This window comes from Platichthys flesus, chromosome 13 (assembly GCF_949316205.1).
Source record: "Platichthys flesus chromosome 13, fPlaFle2.1, whole genome shotgun sequence".
NCBI lineage: Eukaryota > Metazoa > Chordata > Actinopteri > Pleuronectiformes > Pleuronectidae > Platichthys > Platichthys flesus.
In genome coordinates this window covers 16,141,689-16,161,770 of record NC_084957.1, presented here as the reverse complement: position 1 = coordinate 16,161,770, position 20,082 = coordinate 16,141,689, and the positions used below count along the sequence as shown (strand labels likewise).

Below are 20,082 nucleotides of genomic sequence, written 5' to 3'. Positions count from 1 at the left end.
CAGATGATTTCCTACAGTGAGTTTACAAACCAATTGTGTTCAGCATCCTGTTTCCGTTGTACAGTCGGTAATATGATCTGAATGTGAGGGTTTACCTGAGGGAGACTGTGAGGGACCGTCCTGTCTGTGAAGGCAGAAGAATCATTAAGGAGTTATCCTCCACTGTCCGTTTCATACCGAGAGACCAGCGGAAAGAGAAACTGTGCATGGTGATGTAATCAGCAGCTGTTGTTGTGTCTCAGTCTTACCTGACAAACTGAAGCACAGTGAAGAAGAGGAGAAGAGTGAACGACAGAGAAGATGGATATCAGCTTATTAGACATCTTGAAAGATGATATTAGTGATAAAATATAATGAATACAGAGGCTTCGACCTACTTCCTGCTCTGGAACAGAGTTGGCACTTTCATCTATGTCTGACTCTAAAGGGGCAAACAAACCCATATCTGCAGAAAACAGGGAATCATATAGATCAGTATGCGATTCAAGAGTGATCCACACACACACACACAGGTAACACTCTCTTATGTGACTTCACCTGAGTCTGAAGAATTTTCAGTTGTTGTGAACGTCTGTCCTTTAGTTTGACGTTTCGAGGGGCTCTCCTCCAGCCTGCAACGGAGAGATCACATGTAAAACATTGTGGTGGCAAGAAACTACAGGATTTAAGTGTAGAGGAAAATTGACAAATCAAATATATTGAATAAAACTACATTTAACTATAAAAATATAGTGTTATTCTTTTTTACCTGTATTAAGTTTGTACTTATTAAGGAGTATCTACCATATTGAATTGAAATCACCAGATATGAAGAAATATCAGAGTCTCAGAATTACCTAAACTAATAATTGAAGATAAAGTGCAGTAGCTGAGAAGAAATACTATTTCGAAGGGCAACAAAAGTAGCATTCAATGAACTATACCATAATTGAGACAAATTATGAAATGGTTGTGTGTAGAATTTAATGACATCTAGTGGTGAAGTTGCATGTTGCAGGTGAATACCACCACCTCACCCTTCTTTTCCAAACATTAGAGAGAACCTGCAGTAGCCTTCAGTTCTCATAAAAGCTTTGTCCAGTCTGGGCTACTGTAAAAAATATGGTGGCCTGCCTAGAGAGGACCTGCTCCTTATGTAAATATAAAGTATTTAAATATAAAGGGCCCATTCTAGGGTAAAAAACATCACAAGGATTATTTTTTGTTCAATTCTTGCCAATAGGTCCCTTTCACCCAAATCTTACACACTGGACATTTAAGTTATAATATTTATTTATACCTGTTTAAGACTTTTCAGTCTTTTAAAACGCAGTAACCTCCTCTTAATAATATCTGAAATCAGGAGGTTCTACAGATTATACACCTTGAAGGTTAAGGGATGCAAATTGTGACAAACTTACTCGTCTCGACACAACCGTCTCTGCATCACACACAAAAGCAGAGTGGTCAAAATCCCAGAGTCATTCGGAATTGAAACAGTATTAAAAAGATTTGTTTGAAGTGGTCGTGAATAATGTGTGAACCTTGACAGGCAATCGTGTCGGAGCGCAGGGCGATTTGGAGGCGCTGCTGGAAACCGACGGTCCGGCTGCCGTAGAATCCTCTGTCAGGTAGAAAGTCGATTCAGCTGTGAGGCTAAAAGCTGAAACACCTTAGGACAGAATCTGTGAGACTCTCCAACAAGAACTTACCATCACCGTTCCTCTGATATGACGAAGGAACGTGTTTGTCACAATAGCACCTGAAAACACACACGGTTATCACAACATGATCAGATGACAGCAGATCAAAAATATTTCAGCTACTTATCAACTAATTGAGGAAGATGTTTGTTAAGCTCACATGACCACGCTGTGAGACAAACTATCCAGGCTGATGTTTCCTTCTTTCTTCTCACAGGTGAGACAGTGAACCTTGATGACAATAAACATATTAAACCGAGTCTGACGCATGTTGTGATGTACAATAATGAAATATAGACATTTTAACAACGACATCTATGTTGACATAATAACATTAAATGACCAAAACCAATAAACAGTCATCCTGCACAGCACACACAGGGTTCTATCTTCACCTCTGTCTGGGCGTGTGTGTATATGTACAAAGTACCTCAATGACCCATGTATGGAATTTCTGCAAATTTGGTTTGAATATTACTTGGGATGTTAATCATCTCCAGATGATTAGCATTTGGAGTTCATCGGTCAAGGTCAACACACATATCGTCAGAGAAATACCTTTTCCAAGATATCACCGCAAATATTAGATCTAAATCTGAAAATGATTTCCCATCATATGATGTTATAGGATACGTGACGTCATAAAAAAGTCACTAGGAAGTCAGTTTATAACATCACACATTTATCGCGTTATCTGAATTCTATAGGACTGACACATGACCTAAAATTTACGTAGATCAAACAATTTACATAGATTAAAAAAAAAAGTTTTCCCTGTTGATGTTCAAAAACTATTAAACCAAAAAAACTAGTAGTATAGTATAATAGTAATAATCATTCCCTATAGGACACAAAATTTGTATTAATCTTCCCCGAAAATTTTGAACATTTAATTTTTTTGGGTGTTTTGTGGTTTTAACTGATGTGTGTTCTGTCATTGTATCGGATCCGATACTTTCTCAGTCAAACCTTAGTTGATCCAGCTCCGTGGGGATTGGTGGAGGTTCCAGGTTCTGATGAGTTGGAGTTGAACCTATTCACCAAACCATTGCTTTGTGTGTCTGGGATAAAGAAGAACACTTGTGTCAAAAAAATGTTCACATGAAAAACTGAAGGAGTACAAATTCAAAGATGCTCTCTTACTCTGTGGCTGTTGGTGTTGGAAGCAGTACAACCTGGTACATTAAGACAAATACATGTAGTTTAATGTAAATGATCAGTTATTCAAATAAACTTGTAACCTGCAGTACAGGCATCTTCAGAACACAGGAAGGATTTTCTAGTTAAACATGTGTTGAACTGACCCATAACTCCCTTTGACCTGATCTTCAATGTCCTTCGCCCCCTCCTGAACTGCACAGGGGTAGTGGTAGGACCTCTTGCAGCTTTTGACCTCACACCCGGCAGTGGCGCCCTTTTTCTTACATTTGTGGCATCTCTGAAGCAAACGAATTAGTGGCAAGAGTAAAAAAAAAAAAAAAACAGCCTCAAAGACACAGTCAGTGGGTCAGACTGGTTCTGACCTGAAGATGTGAGTGAGGCTTACCAGTTTCCTTCCTCTCGTGACCTCCTTCAGCACATCCTCTACGGAGAAACCGAACAGGTCGTCAAACTGAGGGGAGTCCCGACAATAAATACCAGAGGAAAACAACTGTGAAAACAGAAATGGCACGAGTGAGGAGAAATGTGTCGGGCAATGACATTTTAATTCAGACGTGCACGTATCTAAGTGTTTAAATGAAGAAATGTTAAACATATTAAATGAAGCACAAACTTAAAAACCTGTGCATTAAAACCGGTCCCATATGGTCTATGTTAGGATTCCTGGTTTTCACCCAGGTGGCCCGGGTTCGACTCCCGGTATGGGAACTACTCTTTTATAGGAGAGGCGGTGGTCTTGTGGCAGAAACTTGGACTATGGGCAGAGAAGGTCTCTGGTTCGTCTCTGGTTCGACTCCACGGAGAGACAACAAAAGACGAACCTGGATTGATCTGTCCAAAAAATCCAAGAGTCTCCCTATCCTGTCTAGTGCCCCTTGAGCAAGGCACCTTACTCCCCCAACATCTGCTCCCCGAGCGCCGTACATGGTCGCTCACTGCTCTGTGTGTCCTGCACCAGATGGGTAAAAAGCAGAGATTAAATTTCCCTACCTGCATGAGTGTGCCTGTGCATGTCTGTGCATGTGTTTGGGACTAATAAATGCGTCTTAATAATAAAAACAGAGATGTGGGACAATATCACATGAGTACAGTGAATCAGGTGAATGACTCAGGATCAAATCTGGATGAAACAGAAATATCTGATTAAATGTGTTTGAATTCTAAATTGTTTAACACTTAATCCACAACCACTCAACCATAAGATCAGGAAAAATAGTTAAGCTAATCCTGGTGTGGATTTTCTGGGGCTGATGAAGATATACCCGACTATTGAGTAAAAAGAAAAATTCTCTCACTGATATATATCCCCAAAGATTTGTTAATGATTCCTAAGAGGAATCATTGTGAGGTTTCAAATCTGCAAATGAAAAAGCAGTAAAGACTCATCATTACACAGTAGAAGAGCAATTCTTGACGTGCCTGTGAAACACATGTATGGCCTCTGACCTTTATAACGTGAGGATTCAAACACTTCACACTGTGGAGTTCCCGCCCGAACATGAACTCAGCCCTGGTTCCCTTTCTCACGTTCTCTGCGGCTACACTCGAGTCTAACTGCAGCTCGTTCTCTGATAACAGTAATAACTCATCTGCGATAGGAGTCAAATGAAGTTTCTGTATAAATGCAGGTTGTTACCAAACAGTTCTGATGAGCAGCGACTTCTTCTTTGATTGATAAAGCTCCGGTGGTCGTCGTCTCCTCGGAGCGATTGCAGAGGACACAGGACACGACAGGACCCAGACTCATTTCTCCTCAGAAGATTATTAGTATTAGTATTAGTAGAAGTGTTATTATATAATTATAATTATACAGTTATCCAAGCTGCCGGGTTCGGCAGACACTTCCTGCTGTGATCCTTCGCTGCCTTTATTTTTGGAGGCGGGTTGCCAGTTTGGTCAAAAAAAAACAGTGGGACATCTCCCCATCGAGCTCTCACATTCAGCTTGAATCGCGCAACAGTGGATGATATAATCCTTGATATCAGCTCATGTCAACTCAAACACAAAAGTTCGTTTTTTTCATGGCAGTGAAATAAACTGGGTAAACATATTTGAAAAAAGTTAAAACGATGGGATTATGCAAACCTGGCAACTCAAATGGACAGTTTCACTTTCATTTCTGGTTTTAGTGACTCTTTCACTTTCATCTTTGACACTGTGTACAATCTATTCACATTAATGTTCCAGAAAACGTGTCCTTTAACTATGAATTATTTGTTTTTAAATGAGCCAAAGACGAGACATAAGAGTCAAACCTGCGAAATTAGACACACACACGCTAATTGTATTATCACAAGTTGTTTATATATAAAAACCTTTGTAGGACTCGTCACAAAGTAGTGACATCACCAAACTTCATGTACAATATATCATCTCATCAGTAACAAACATTTCATGACAGATGCACATTAATAAACAATATCTACATTCAGAACATGATCCCTCCACTGGGAATATATTAGCACTATACAGTGATTTCTGATTATTCACACGGAGAAACATCTTTAATCTGCAGCGAACATGAAAACCCACAGAGAAAATAAAGAAAAGAGCTCGGACACAAATGTTCAGACAGCTGTTGGCGGAACGCATTTCCAATGACAACGGACGGATGAAAAAGAGAAAGATGTAAGAAAGGAAAAGAGATTGGAGTAAATCAAAAATTTACTAATTATATGCGGGCATTTTCGTCTCTTACAAATAAATAAAAGGACAAATAAGCAGGACATAGAGGTGATTAGACTTAAGAAGCTGAATGGTGGGAATGTCAACAACAACGTCAGCCACATCTAATCACTCCTTTTGAACGAGACACTGAAAGATGCATTAACTGAGATCAGTCCTGCTGGCCAATTCATACATCTATTACATTACACTCACACACACCCTGCGTGGAAAATAAAATGAACAGACAAGTGTGTGTATAGAGGAAGATTACGACACTATGAGTTTACCGGATGTGACATATTTCTGTATATCTTCACTGTACAATGACACCACAGTTAGATCTGTGGCGATATAAACACAGCTTGCAGTGGAAACGTTAGTAAACGCTTATGAGTACTGATGTTGGCGTTACAGCACGGACACGTGAAGCATGTTCAGCGACGGAGGAAGTGCGGAGGAGTTCAGGGTTTGATGTCGGAGAGGCCTGCGTAGGTCTCGCTGCAGCTGGACGACGCGCTGACGTTTCCAGAGCCGCTGCCTTCTGTTCAGAACACAGGGATGAGAGAGGGGTGTTTACACGTCGCACAGTTGCAAAAGCGACCACGTTTCAACGTTGCACACGGTTTATTTACCTGAGCTGGTGAGAGACTGACAAGACTTGGACTTTCTGATGAGGGTGATAAGATTAGCAGAGGCGATCCAGCCCTCCTTAGAGGTGCTCAGATTGCGAACAAACCTGCAAACACACACACACACACACACACACACACGTGTTATTATAGTGGTGCTACTTATGACTCTGCCATAGAGGCTGTGTTTTCACCCCCGTCTGTTTGTTAGTGGCTTTTATGTTTATTTCTAAACAGGATTACGCAAAAACTACTTTATAGATTATCATGGAACTTTGTGAGCATGGGTCAGGAAAGAACCCAGCAAATGAAGGTGTGGATACAGACCAGGGGAAAAATCCAGGAATTCTAATCACTTTCCTTATTTTTCACCAATTTTTCAGGGAGTAATAGGGGTACATTTAGGTAACTGATATCTACGAGTGTGTGTAATTTGGTGCAGCTTGATTGAATTAACAGGAGTGTTGGGCCATTCTTGTGTTTATTTCTGATTGGCAGCAGACAGTTTCTCACCACTGTCCGTCATCTCCTTCTTTAACCAGCTCCACCATGTCTCCACTCTTCACTGGGAGCTCTTGAGCGCCGCCGTTCTCGTAGTCGTCCAACACCGTGTATTTCCCAGCACTCTGCTCATGGACAAGATGAGAAGCCGACACAGACACACACTCAAATTAGAAAAAGATCAAGAGTTACGGTAACACGTTAGACAGGACATTATTTTGTGCAAACAGTTTGACTCAAATCATGAGTCACCTTAAAGCTACACTAAGCAATTATTTATACTAACAAACTTGATTTATATAGCACTTTTCAAAATACAGTCAGAACATGCTTAGCCACTAGACAACAAATCAATAAAATGTACAATTACAAAATGTATTAATTAATTTGATTGAGTAAAATTAAGAAACAAACTTAGTATCAAATACTTTTTCCAGCAGAAGCAGACGGATATTTTCTAATTGTTCTGATCTACCAGCTCATGAACTTGGCTGAGCATTTGGTATGGAACTATAGAGCTAATTGTTTTTTTTGCTGCCCCCAAGTGGTCAAAATGACAATTGTACCTGAGCCACACAAGATGCACACAGAAAGTTCCTTTTGTCTTCTAGGACATTGCACTGCTATATATTTATACCATGGACACTTCGCTTCCCCCTAACTAAAGCCACTTTGGTTAATACACAGACATGTTGACGCTCTTATCTCACACAGTCACTCACCAGCTTCTTGCCGCTGTCCTCCTCTGGGTCAGAGTTAAGAGGTTCCTCTGCGCTGGAATAGCCGTCATTCTCCTCGGAGGCATCCAACGACAGGGAAGCTTTGTTCCAGCCTGAGGAGAGAAGGGCAACAGTAGTGTTTAGTGTACAGCAGCTTCGACCGCTCTCAGACGTGAGAGACCTGCAGAGAGGAATCCAAGGGAAAGGAAGAACAGCTTGTGGCTCTTTTGAACAGAGAGGGTAGAAGAGCTAATCCCGTGAATATCACCATCACACAAGCAGACCCCAAAAAAACTGTACTACCGGAGAGAGGGACATGCAGTTCTACTTTTAAACTCCAGACAAAGTAATAAAGTGGCAGGCGACCATTTCTCCATACCCGTTGCCTGACAGAAACACGGAGCAGTCAGACGAGCAAAGAGAAAAGATGGTGTGGTCTATAAATCCATTAAAGTAGTGAAACAATTGACCCAACAAACAGCCAGAGTGAGACAGCTGGAGTCAGTGTACCTCTCCACTTTGTCTGTAAGAGACTAGAGGTGCTGAACCACCTGGCCCTGCTCAGGGGGAGGGGGGGAGGACCTGCATCTGAGGGACAGGAAGCAACGCAGCCAGTCACTGGGCGAGCAGCTACAGCCAATCGGCCTCATCAGTGGTGTAGAGAGCTCGACTGTGCTCAGGTATTGAGAATCAACAGCTACCTAGACAGGGAGCAAACGCATGTGTTGCCGAAGTGACTGACGAACCTTTGAAGCCGAATGGCGTCGGGTCACTCTGGCGTTTTGTCTTGTGGTCGAGGCTCGTCGGGGATCCTGACGCGCAGCAGGGAAAAGGAGAAACAGATCGATGTTGAGTCACAAAAGAAACACTGAGCAAGAATGAAGAGCACATTCTAACTTCTGATGAGGAATTAATAAAAACCCTGTAACAGTGTGAAAACCCTGTATTCACACGGTTAGTCACCACTGGTGGACTTTTACCGCCTCGTTCACCCCCACTCCTCTCTCGTATCTTTTTTTGTCAGTGTACGAGGGGTGGGGGGGCTTGGGCCTGCGTGTGTGTAAACTCCACAGAGGAGATGAGATAAGGAAGGGACACGACTCAATCAAATACAGAGACACACCAGTTAAATGTGAGGCGCACCGGTGCGAGGTGCAGAAGAGGATGTGACAGATGTCAGATATGAAGTTGACGATGGCCTGCCGTTACCTTTCGGAGCTTTGAGGTTACTGAAACCTTGCAAAGTAAAGCGCTTTTTAGCCACAGCAGCTCTGTCCGAGGTCGGGCTTGTGGCAGCCTCGTCTGACCCGGAGGGAAAAAGACAAGAAGACAGCACAGACACAAAGAAGGAAGTGAAAATGCAGAAAATCAATGAAGAGGAGAATTGAATGTTTTGGGGGAGAGGACAGAAGACAAAGGGTTATTCGTTTTAAGAGGGGAAGCAAAGTGGAGCAGTGATAAGTGTAGTTTATAATATGTGTGCACAGCAAATGCTCTCTCAGATTTGTTAAAAGACAAAAGAGAAAGGAAGGTTACAACTGTCCTCGCTGCACTTCTTACCTTTCCCTGTGGGCTTTGGTGAGGAGGAGGAGGAGGAGTTGATGTCAGGGCTGCAGGGCTCGGCTTTCTTCTCCTCTCCCTTCTTAAAGCTCCTCTGACTCGTCTTGAACGGACTGTGGGTGAAAAAAGAGAAAGTGAGGCGTCAGACACCAGTACCTGGAAAGACTCACTGTCCAAACTGAAGAGCATAATGGAGGCGGGGTGTTCTGGACTCACCTGTGACTTATTGTTCCACTAGATGCAGGAGAGGACTGGACAACCTGATCTGGTGCTTTCTGTTGGCTGGCTACTCACACAGAGGGAGGGACACAAGGGTTTATAATCAGCACAACTAAATAATCGTTTCTGATTCAGATTTTTATGAACTAAATATGAAAACTGACTCTGGTGTCATTTAATCTTTTAAAAGTGAACGTGTTTCCGTACCTCTGCACGCCTCCAGCTGGGTTGTCAGAACCTTCCTGATCTCATTCACCCAAGTGGTTTTTACTTCAGTTGTTGGTGCCTGAAAAAGAAGAGTTACAAAATTGAAAAAGGCTCTGAGATAAACAGCCAAATACAATATTGTTCCAACTGTTCCAATACAATACAATGTACTTGGGTTGAGTTAGCATTTTTCTTACTGTCAACAAATTCCAAAAGTTCCATACGAAAAAAATACTGAATTGAAGATGTGTTAGAGATGATCTTCAGCCTCAGATTAATTAAATGCATTAATGCATCAGAACAGAAATGAGAGATTGACTTAAAATAAACAAACACTGATAGGTATTTTCTAGATCTTGGAAAACAAAGAGTCTTGGTGGTATGGAAGAATTGCTTAATTTGATTATTTAGAAATTCAGAAAAAGTGTAGATTGATCTATTCCTTTCTTTGTGTTGACATACCTGAACAATATAAACCTCTTCTCTTGAGTTGCACCAGATTTCAAACTTCTTGTTGTCTCCCTTTGCATTCTCAGTGATGCCCACAGCGCTCATCTGTTAAGAGAGAAAACACTGATGAGTACAGGACAGAAATCCCAACAGGATTCACAACATGACTGCTGCGGAGGTGCTCACATTCAGAGACTGTTTGAAGCTGTACGATGGAGCTTTCTCATAGCCCTCTCCATTCTCCTCCCTCCTCTTGCAGAAGAGCAGGGTTTTCTGGTGGAGGAACAGGTGCCGCTGCATGGGCTTGAACCGGGCCAGATCCTTGACCTTGGCGTGACCTTTCTTGTGCTCCGTCCACACGCTGAACGACCCCTGCATCAGCAGCTTCCCCAGCTCACTCAGGTTACCCTGAGAAAGGGAAAGATGCTGTTAGATGGAGCCGATTGACAACAAACTAATTCCTTCTTTAGTAATCCAACAAGTTTGTGAGACTCACAGGACTCCACACGTCTCACACACGTCACACACACACCATGTCTGTTTTTTATTTTGCGTAAGTGACCTGTTTGACACATTTTCTCTATGATTTATTCGCCTGTATCTTATTTAATGACTTACCTCATATCCGGTGATGGCGATGAGGTGCATGGAGTCATTGACGGCCTTCAGGATGCCCAGGATGGAGGTCAGCGCCTCCTGCAGGTCATCTGTCCCCTCACAGCCCTTACTGTACTTCAGCATTTCCTGTAGTTAGCAGGACACGAACAAGCAGCTCAGAACAAGGACTGAAGTTTCTCTAAAAAACACAGATTAAGCCCCAGGACAGGGATGTACCTTCAGTAGGAGCTGATATTTGGTAATCCTCTGAACCGGCTTCAGCAGATAAGAATCTAAACCCAGTTTATGCTCCAGCTTTTTCTGACACTCCTGATGCAATTAAACAGAACAGGACAATGTTAAATAAAGCACACAAATTACAATTAGGTTTGAACCACAATGTTTAAGAGTGTGTTCACCTGGAAGAAGGCACAGTCTGAGCACTGCCTCCAGAGGCTCTCAGAGCGAGGCTTGTTGTGACAGTACTTCTCATAGATCTGCAGATCTGTCATCTGAGGGAGGAAGGGTAAATTATTTCTGTTCGAGAAGAAGATGAATCTGGAGATGTGCTGAGAATACGGGGATACGATAATGAGCTCACCCTCTCTAGAAAACACCTTCCAACCAGCTCAGGGCAGTCGGTGTACTGCTCCAGCTCCCGCAGAAAGGTCCTGGAAACAACAAAATGATGAAGGAGAACAGATGAGACAGAGTGAGGCAAAAGAATAAAGAAGATTATCGATTTAAAATGCTGATTAGCTGTGACGGCCGACAAAATGTCAAGTCACAGTGCAGATATCATTATTGACAGCCAGATGGCGCTCATTCACCTCTTGTGGAAGTGGTAAATTTCAGGCATGTTTCCAAACAGAACCTCCTTTTTGTTCTGCAGCGGCGCGGGCATGAGGAGGCACATGGCGGGATTATCCATCTCTGAGGCATATCCCTGTAACACACACAGCAATTAATAAATAATGAAACTGCAGGCACAGGTGAAGTCAGACTGTGAATCCTCCCGCGGAGTGAATACTAACCTGCAACACACAGAGCAGCTCCTCCACATAGGCTCTCTCAGTTTCCAGCAGCTCGTTCATAACATGCCTGAAGACAGAAGGAGGACAGAGGGTGAGACGGACAGAAAGAGGGATCAAATAAAGCAGTAGGTGGACGTGCAGCTCTGTAGATAACGAGACGCGTGTCCACACGGCCCATCTGCTGTGTAATTTGATAACAGACGAACAACCCCTCACCTCCTGAGAACTGCCAGGTTCTCCTCCTCCTCGGACAGCGAGGCATGTCGGCTGATACTGTCTCCGTTCTGCAGTTGGCCATTTCCCTGAGAGAGAACGACCATGTAGAATTCAGCATGAAAAGACACACAGACAATACACACTTTCAGAGCTTGTAGAGCAAACACAACAACAGGAAACTCAACACTCACTTTCTCACAGTTGTTCCCAGTGTCTGTCTCTGAGGAGTTCTTCTCCTGCTGTGCTCTGTGGGCTAAAAGATGAAGAAACAGTCATTATATGAACCAGGCTTGTCAGTCGGCAATTCAAGTGTTTAGATTGCACATATTTTGTGGTTTAATTTAATATTTAAATAGAAAAACTTTTGAGTGAGAAGATACAATGGAAGTATTTTTTTAAATTGTATATAACCTGCATTCATTTCTCCTTTTGATTCTGGCACTGTCAGACAAATTATGCTTTAAACATCTTGAGATTTAGCAAAATGTGATATGCAAGAAATATTGTCTTTTGTATTGTTTGGCTCCAAAATACTGTTTACAATCTTTACAGGGCTTTATTGTGCTGATAAAAAACTCAGATCACATTGTATTTTGTTGTATCTAACAATAGCAGACAATAAAAACAAAGAGTAATTTTAGGCGGCACAACATATGAGAAACATGAGTAACATATGGGAAGACTACTACTTGCTGGTTTAAGGTTTTGAAGAAGTAAATATACTTCTGCCCTGAAGTTTTCTGCAATTGCTCAAAAAACAAACCAAGATTTTTCAATCTTATTAGCAAAGAATTTCATAATAAAATAACCAACAAAATAAAACCTTCTTTCTTACGTTATTGATTAAAAACTTCACTATTCATTTTATCTCTTAGATACTGACAATCAAGACGGACTACAACAAAAGTCTTACTGAATGTTTTTTGTTTTCTTTTAAGACCTTTGTCTTCAGTGTGAGCTGACACTCTTTTGAGATACCGAGAAACTCACAAATACCTTTTTCAACTTGAAATTTCTGGCGTGTCTGTTAATTAATATTTAAACAGTATTTCTACATCATGAGCCATACGTGATATGACATTTTCAATATATTTTCAAGGCTCTGGAAAATAGAACCTGATAATACAGGGTTGTGCATGGTTTCAAGTACATTAGGGTCATGCAAAGAATACTTAACTAAAAAAGATTTGTAAAATCAAAGTTCCATGTGTGGAGACTGACCAGGTGAGCTGACAGGGGATTTGATGAAGGCCTCAGGTCTGGGAGCTACCGGCTGCACCGGCCTGGTTTGTTTGGCGGCCAGCTTCTTCAGGCTCACCCTCCTCTTGTCGAACATCTCCTGCATGGACGCCTGCTTCTGGGAAATCCTCTCCACTCGGTCCTGACACACAGGAAGTCATCAACACTCTGCATCAATATCCTATGATTGATTAGGTCATTTATCTTTAAGCAGGTCATTTGAAGACAACATGTAAATTAGCATCAATAAAGAGTGATTGTAGCTCTGATCAGTAACAATGGTCGAGCCTATTTATGATAATTCAATCAGGTTGTTATACAGTGACAGGGACATGTTTGTTCTTTGGCTCTTCTACCTTGAACTGCTGGTTGATCACAGCATCATACTCCTTCCAGATGGTTTCCAGGTCTGTCAGCTGGTTCGGGCCTGCGTTTTCCAGATAACGCTCCAGCTCCTGCAGCGCTAACTCAGCCCCCTCGTGTGACTGACACTTGTCGACCGGCTGAGACGCCAGCAGGTATATTCCGTCATCAACCCATTTACAGGCCTGAGGAGGACAGAGGAGGAGGAATCAGAAAAAAACAAACTAAATAAGATGAGGTAACAGGACAAATCTTTTGATTATTTTACTCACCCTCTGCAAACAGTGATGCAGCTCCATGGCTTTGAGGAGATGATCCTTCTTGGCCCTCAGGCTGCTGCTCACGCTCTCACTGATTGCTCTGAGCTCACTGCACTTGGGCTGAATGGAGTCTTCAGCATAGTGGGAGTTCCCGATGAGTTCGTCGCCCTCACGAGACAAAGCTGAGGCTCGGTCCAGCACCTCCTGTGGAGCGGTGAGGTAGTTAAAACTTTATTTTTTTCAAAATTGTATTCCATTAGGTATTCCCCAAATTCTTTTATGAAATTAAATTATGGTGTTTTTTTGGTATTGCTAGATATTAGAATGATTATAAATTAGTGGTCATGTGATTATTTTACATATTTGTAACTTTAAATTTGAAAGACTGCAAAGCCTGCGCAGAGACGTTATTTTATTTTCTCCCAGATTATTGCACCTTTATTACGTCTTTCTAGATGTTTCAATGAGTTGGAGCAAACTTTAAAGTAGTATTACAAACCTATTTCTGTATAATTTGATAACCTTTATGACAAAAGTCAGATTCAAACAGAACTGAGAATGTAGTAAACCCATTAGGTAGATATTATTTTCAGCAAATCATGTCATGGTTGGACAAAGCTCTGATAGTGTGTGTGTGTTTGGGGGGGGGGGGGGGGGGGTACTTACACAGACTTTCTCCTCATAACTTGTGAGTTCACAGACGACGTGCTCATCGTGAGCTTGGCTGGTTCCGACCTCAGAGAAGGCTGCAAGTTTCTCAGACACCTGATCCAGCAGAGCCCTCACCTGCAGCAGAGACACCACAGTCAGTGTTCAGGTTCAGAAACAAGATGGTGTTGACTGCAGTCGAGTACAGAGGATTCTCTGCTCACCTCTTTGTAGTTGTGCTCAAAGTGCCGCAGTTTGAGACACTGCTCCAATTTGGTCTGATGTCGCACCCAGAACTCATCGAAAGCCCTTTCGGTCTCATCCAGCTGAGACAGCAGTCTGACAGAGGAGCGGACAAAAAGGCAGAGATGAAGATGGATGGTAAAAAGAGAACAGGCAGCAAACACAGCGGGGAGGGGGGGAATAAAGAACTAGATGTAGGGACGATGCTGACTGTGGTGCTTGGATATTTTTGTCTGAGTGTTTTTGCATGTGCGTGGTATGTACAACTAATGCCTTTTGACTCAGTGCCTGGAGCGTTGCTCAAAATACTGACTGACCGCAAAGAACACAGCGACTGAAACTATTACAGTGACTCTATGATGAGAAGAGACAACGATGAACACATCACCTTCCATCAGTACAGAGAACAGAAGTCTCTTTACTCTCTATGGTAATAAATCAGACACACATCTGAGAATCTGTATAACAAACATACCTGTTTCCCTCATTAAAAGTGAATTGTGGTGTAGGAAATTGTACTTTTACTTGATTAGTTTAAATGATCATTACAAAATAGCTCAATACTTTCTGGTCTTTAATAATGAGAATAAAGAGCATGTTTTAAACCAGTGGTCGAGGTGTTGATGTGATGATGCCATTTTGGTCTGTTGAGAGTTAAAACGAGAAAGTTGCTGTCCCCTTTCTGTATTTCCTCTAGAGCATCTTCTTGTTGCTGCCTGGTTTCTAGCAGCCATCCTGCAGCTCCATCAGCTCTGGACGTTTTCTAACCTTTGTACAGTGGCTAAATTCTCCAGCTCATCCTGGTTCATGTTGTGGTCGGGCTCTCGTGCTACAGGCTCATTGATGCTCTCCAACAGCCTTCTGCCCTGACCCAGAGCCACCTGCAGATCCTCCTACACACACACACACACACACACAAACCGAGGCAACATATGCATAAACCAAAGAGATTTACCGTGTGTATAAATACACAGAGAAATGAAGTTCAGTGTGGGTGTATCAGTGGTGTTACCTTCATTTTGTCTTTCTTGTCGGTGTGAGTGCTGAGCAGGACGATTGTGGCCTGGATCTCGTTGGGGAGTTCGGTTTCTGCCAGCTCCGTCCCAAATGACTGCAGGGTCTGTGCCGTTTTCTTTACCGTGAGTGCAAAGCATTCAATGGCCTGATGGGAACAAGACAGAGCAGACGCAGAGTGATGGTGGCATTGTGAGTATTTTACCGTGGTTGTATATATTTGAGCAAACTGCTTTAAAAGAGGGTTTCATCCTAGCGTAAAGATATATATTTTCTGAATTCAACTTTTTCCCTACTATCTTGACGTGAGCTTCTCAAATCAGACTTATTGATTCATTTATTCTTATCTCTTATTTTTCTTGTGCACTTATTTCACTGCATATATTTATTTTGTATGTAAAAATTCTTGTAATGTCTGTGTGTATTTAGCCCATGGTAACTGTGCAGTGTGGGCTGCTGTAAACACTACAGCGTACATACAGTGCGGTGAGAGATCCACTTCTCATGGCAGTACTCCTGCGTTCCCCCGAGTTCATTAGTCAGCTGGGAGCGGTCGATGTAGGAGTGAAGCTCAGTCACTGAGCTCAGCATGATCACCTGAGACAGAAACACATGATCACGCTCATGTCATTTGATTATAAAAACTCTATATTAACTGTCATTGGTTGCACAGTGGGAATTCAATCAACAAAACTGTATTTGTATAGCTCATATTCAAAAATCACAATTTGTCTCATAGGGCTTTACAAGGTGCAACATTCTCTGTCCTCCTCGTGAGTGACTACACACCGGAACCTTCATCTTGAACTCATCCTTGTTGAACTTGAAGAGGATGTCGGAAAGCGTGCGCTGCAGGAGGGCGGTGGGCCTCAGAACCAGAACCAGCTGGAGGTTCCCTGGGAAGGAGCCCTGAAAAATAGCGAGCAGAGAGACACTCAGTCATGTGACGAAGCAGACAAGATCCTTCTCCACCCTGATCCCATTATACATCACACTTCAGCCGGAGGACCAGCACGTCCTATGTGTGATTCTCTCCCTTTGTTTCTCCCTCTGTCTCCCATGTGAAAACTCTCATAGACATTCATGAATGCAAGTACATGGGAGTGTGTGGAGGATAAGAGAATGAGAAGGGTGTGGGGGATGTGGGGCACAATCTTGTGGCAGGGACATGAATCTTCATGTCCTCTGGAACAGCAAGGCAGAAAGAGCCACCACCAACAGATGCATGGGTCCAGGAAAATGTCTGCATTTGCTTAAACAGCGGTATATGCACCAGGTTCCGATTAACCTTAGACTCAGCATAAAGCAAAATCTCACAAAGCTGAAAGAGTTTGATTTGCTGCTTTTTAAACATGCATCATACTCCTCCTCATATCCATCGCAGAGTGTTTCCACCACACCCTCTGCTGAGCCAAAAGAACCAATTAAGAGCCAGTTAAAATGTCATGGTTGACACTGAGAGATGGAGAACTGCTGTGAAAGCAGCTGGAGGATGTTTGAGGGCGGACACTGATCTCTTCTACTGAGAGGAGGCTACTAATAATGCAGATTAAATGAGCTAATGACCTAAATGGATGTTTTTGCCTGATTGGAGGTGAGTTGAAGAATGCTGGTCTAAGCAGGAATAAAACTGAAAGCATTGTTAATCCAAAAAACACTTACGATCATAACTGTTAATGAAATTAATGAATCAATTCAGTGCTTATCCTGTGTGACCTGCTGTAATAAATATTAAAATAAATAAAATATAAATGTCTTGTTCAGGCTACAAACCAAAGATATTCACTTTACTGTCATTAAAGGAACAAAGAACCAGAACCCTTTTTTCATTAGAAATAACATTAAAACCCTTAAATAGATGAAATAGATCAAAATTGGTGGCGGTGAGTTTAGTAGTCGATTACTGATCTAATAATCTGTTAATTGTCGCAGCACTAATCAGGAGAGTCAAGAGCTTTCAACCGTTTTATGATTTGTTGAAGTTGTGAAGGATGAGTTCACCACAGACAAAACACAGACAGCCATTTCTGAAGGATAAAACTAAAACTTCATGGGTTTAGTGGTCTGAGGAGAGAAGTTTTAAAATACTGAGACACAGACAACAACCACACAATAGAATATGTGACTGTATCCTTTAAATGCACCAGATTCAAAACACGCTGGTTGGATCTGTGGTCGCCGGCAGTTTGGGTCATGGTCTACTCGTTCTTTGTCAATGGCAGACTGGGAAATGAACACACACACACACACACACACACGCACACACGCACACACACACACAAAGCCTAAAAGAAGACCCATATAACTGACAGGAGGAGGCATTCTTCAGGGACATTCACTGTAGACTTAATTAGGGCCAGTCTTTAAACAAACTGTGTCTGTCATCAGACCAGACTCAGCCAGAGCAGCTGTAAACATTTCCTCAAAACACACTGACCCACATTTACACAATCTCATGTGTACACACGTGTGCTAATATACATACATACACACACACACACGCACACACACACAAAGTCAAGACAAAGATTCATTCAACAGCAGCACATTCATTCTCTCTCTGTCATTCACTCATACATGTTTACACTGAATTTAGAAGCCTGCTGAGTAAATGCATCACCATGTGTTTTAAACTATCCTCAACAGTAGCATCATGAAAATTCCAGTTTTCATCACGATGTATTTAGCAGCCCGGCTGAATCACCCGAAACAGGACATTATAGCAGGGATGACTGAACGCCTCCCATTACCAGCCTGTCAGCCTGTTCAAGTCCCCATGTGGGATTAATAAAGCTTTATTTAATTTGAAATGAGTGAGTGGGTCCCCCAGGTCTCTGGAGACCATGGGTGGTGATATTCATCTCTCTTTCACCCTCCCTCTGCCCCGCTCAGATATTTCATTTTTCCATTTAGTCCTCTATGTTGTGCAGAGATCTGTCCAAACCAAAACATATCCAATTACTTCAACATTTGTATTCTCTACAAGATTATTGAGAAATGGGAATGAAACAAACATCAATACTCCACGGTGGCCGGGGATATAAGGCTGCCTTTGTTTTAACTCCAAAATATTCGGAGACTATGATGTGATGATTCTCCCAAACACACATATTAAGAAGAAAAGAATGGAACACGGACCAGAAGGAAATTAACTGATTACAACTACAACTATATTCCACTTAAACAGCAAAATAAGAGACTCATTATGGTGCAATGAACCATTATTGACTGTTTGCCCATTCCCATTTGTTGTCCATACTTTACATTTTAAGTTTTACTTTTATTACTATTTCACATTTATTACTATTACCTCCACCAAGGAGGTTATGTTTTGTATCCCATCCATGTGTTTGTTTGTCAGCAGGATTATGCAAAATTGACTCAACAACAACCCATTAAATTTTTGGCATGGATCCGGACTTGGGGGCTGAATAGAAAGCTTTAGGCTAAATCAACTCAAATGTACCATGTGAGCTATCCACATTCATCTAGCTGACTCATTATCTACTATAAATTAGTTTAGGCTTTTTTTTTTTAAGTGTTTTCTTTCATTAGTAAATCAGCTTGAAGAAAAGATGAGTGACATCTCAATGAATGATTGAACAAATAAAATCTCCCTCTCCTCTGTCTTTTGCTGGCATGTGAGGGTTTTTCCCCCTGCAGCTGTAGACAAACATGCTGGGATGGGGGCTGGTGTTGGCTCTGCCCCTTGCTGGTGACATTAGTGACGGAGCCGTGAAGGAGAATTGAGGATGCTCCAACATCTCTCTGTAACCTGACCTAAGGGTCCTGAGGGTGCAGGACCTGAATCCTCCTCAAACCCTGGTTCTCTCATCTCAACAGTTCATTAAAGATCGGTTTCTCTCCCACACAGACACAAACAGAAAGCGCACAGTCGGCAGACACAAAAACAAACTTACTGCAATACGTAGCAGGGTCCCCTTAACAGCCGCCCATCTGTCTTGCCGTCGATCAATGACCAGGATGAAACCCACGCCTGTCGATGACAAACTGTAACACAAAGAGGCAACATATTTAAAACAACTTACATACTCGTCTGTTTTACCAGCAATGATAGTCCAGGGGTGAGCAGATCTTGATTTGACATCACAGCGAATAAAATTAGATTGTTTACAACATATGTTCTCTGTATCATCCTTACAGTCAACAAAGAAGTGACGACTCATTTTATTAAATTATAGTATTTACTGATGAAACTTTCAAAGTCAAACACACATTCTGGAGAGCCACAGAGAAACGTTGAACAGAAGCTGCTGTGAACTCGTTTGGATGTAATTTCACAAAGATAACACAAAAATAAACAAAACATAGAGTGATGGAGCCAACTGCTTGTTCACAGCTTGTCGTTTAGTAATGCTGCTCTTTATCTTCCTAGCAGCAGACGCTTTTTAGGACTGCACTAGCTGCCTGTGAAGCACCTCCGGATTTCTGGGCCCCCAGCCCCCTGTTCTCTCCTTGCTCCCCCCTTCCCCTTCCGTCTCTCTGGTCCCCCAAGAGAGGATTGCTACACACCAATGATTACATGTGGCAGCTTCCCCCATGCTTACCTGGAAACATGATGCACCTACAGCATAGGTGAGCACCAAAAGCCCTGTCCCAATCTTTCTTTTGCAGAATTATCCCAAAGTGTTTGCTTTCATATCTGCTAATTC

The 20,082-nt window shown here is 42.2% G+C and overlaps 2 protein-coding genes across 3 annotated transcripts in view; both read right to left on the bottom strand.

The window, feature by feature from the left end:
* Positions 1 to 97: 97 nt before the first annotated feature.
* Positions 98 to 4,714, bottom strand: LOC133966920 (PHD finger protein 11-like). 2 transcript variants are annotated; one of them, XM_062402025.1, is made up of 12 exons: positions 4,480 to 4,714; positions 3,229 to 3,333; positions 2,987 to 3,120; positions 2,826 to 2,857; positions 2,652 to 2,743; positions 1,843 to 1,913; positions 1,692 to 1,741; positions 1,524 to 1,603; positions 1,401 to 1,420; positions 538 to 611; positions 378 to 445; positions 98 to 256 (listed from the first exon to the last, which is right to left on the bottom strand). In XM_062402025.1, exons 1-12 carry the CDS (start codon positions 4,588 to 4,590, stop codon positions 245 to 247), a joined length of 849 nt encoding a protein of 282 aa, XP_062258009.1. In that variant the 5' UTR covers positions 4,591 to 4,714; the 3' UTR covers positions 98 to 244. The 2 variants fall into 2 exon arrangements, 1 of the variants encoding a protein (XP_062258009.1); XR_009924006.1 differs by lacking the exon at positions 1,401 to 1,420 and having other exon boundaries at positions 110 to 256.
* An 889-nt stretch (positions 4,715 to 5,603) lies between these two features.
* Positions 5,604 to 20,082, bottom strand: part of mcf2lb (mcf.2 cell line derived transforming sequence-like b) — a 29,436-nt gene continuing 14,957 nt past the window's right edge. Inside the window, exons 4-33 of the mRNA XM_062403304.1 lie at positions 19,330 to 19,420; positions 16,199 to 16,318; positions 15,890 to 16,006; positions 15,408 to 15,557; positions 15,164 to 15,288; positions 14,377 to 14,491; positions 14,171 to 14,290; positions 13,517 to 13,708; positions 13,238 to 13,429; positions 12,864 to 13,023; positions 11,834 to 11,895; positions 11,643 to 11,728; positions 11,427 to 11,493; positions 11,223 to 11,338; positions 10,994 to 11,063; positions 10,812 to 10,904; positions 10,630 to 10,722; positions 10,414 to 10,539; positions 9,982 to 10,203; positions 9,808 to 9,900; positions 9,346 to 9,424; positions 9,136 to 9,205; positions 8,920 to 9,032; positions 8,569 to 8,661; positions 8,106 to 8,171; positions 7,870 to 7,947; positions 7,363 to 7,472; positions 6,653 to 6,765; positions 6,143 to 6,246; positions 5,604 to 6,051 (exon numbers count right to left, since the gene is read on the bottom strand). Coding sequence (XP_062259288.1) covers positions 5,972 to 6,051; positions 6,143 to 6,246; positions 6,653 to 6,765; positions 7,363 to 7,472; positions 7,870 to 7,947; positions 8,106 to 8,171; positions 8,569 to 8,661; positions 8,920 to 9,032; positions 9,136 to 9,205; positions 9,346 to 9,424; positions 9,808 to 9,900; positions 9,982 to 10,203; positions 10,414 to 10,539; positions 10,630 to 10,722; positions 10,812 to 10,904; positions 10,994 to 11,063; positions 11,223 to 11,338; positions 11,427 to 11,493; positions 11,643 to 11,728; positions 11,834 to 11,895; positions 12,864 to 13,023; positions 13,238 to 13,429; positions 13,517 to 13,708; positions 14,171 to 14,290; positions 14,377 to 14,491; positions 15,164 to 15,288; positions 15,408 to 15,557; positions 15,890 to 16,006; positions 16,199 to 16,318; positions 19,330 to 19,420 — 3,316 coding nt within the window. The 3' untranslated portion in view covers positions 5,604 to 5,971. The remainder of the gene's footprint in view (positions 6,052 to 6,142; positions 6,247 to 6,652; positions 6,766 to 7,362; positions 7,473 to 7,869; positions 7,948 to 8,105; positions 8,172 to 8,568; positions 8,662 to 8,919; positions 9,033 to 9,135; positions 9,206 to 9,345; positions 9,425 to 9,807; positions 9,901 to 9,981; positions 10,204 to 10,413; positions 10,540 to 10,629; positions 10,723 to 10,811; positions 10,905 to 10,993; positions 11,064 to 11,222; positions 11,339 to 11,426; positions 11,494 to 11,642; positions 11,729 to 11,833; positions 11,896 to 12,863; positions 13,024 to 13,237; positions 13,430 to 13,516; positions 13,709 to 14,170; positions 14,291 to 14,376; positions 14,492 to 15,163; positions 15,289 to 15,407; positions 15,558 to 15,889; positions 16,007 to 16,198; positions 16,319 to 19,329; positions 19,421 to 20,082) is intronic.

Coding starts and splice junctions, on each gene's coding strand:
- LOC133966920 (XM_062402025.1), bottom strand. CDS start 4,590: ATGAGTCTGGGTCCTGTCGTGTCCTGTGTCCTCTGCAATCGCTCCGAG. Junction 1,421..1,523: donor CGACACGATTGCCTGTCAAG/GTTCACACATTA, acceptor TGTGTGATGCAG/AGACGGTTGTGTCGAGACGA. Junction 612..1,400: donor AGACGGTTGTGTCGAGACGA/GTAAGTTTGTCA, acceptor TCTCCGTTGCAG/GCTGGAGGAGAGCCCCTCGA.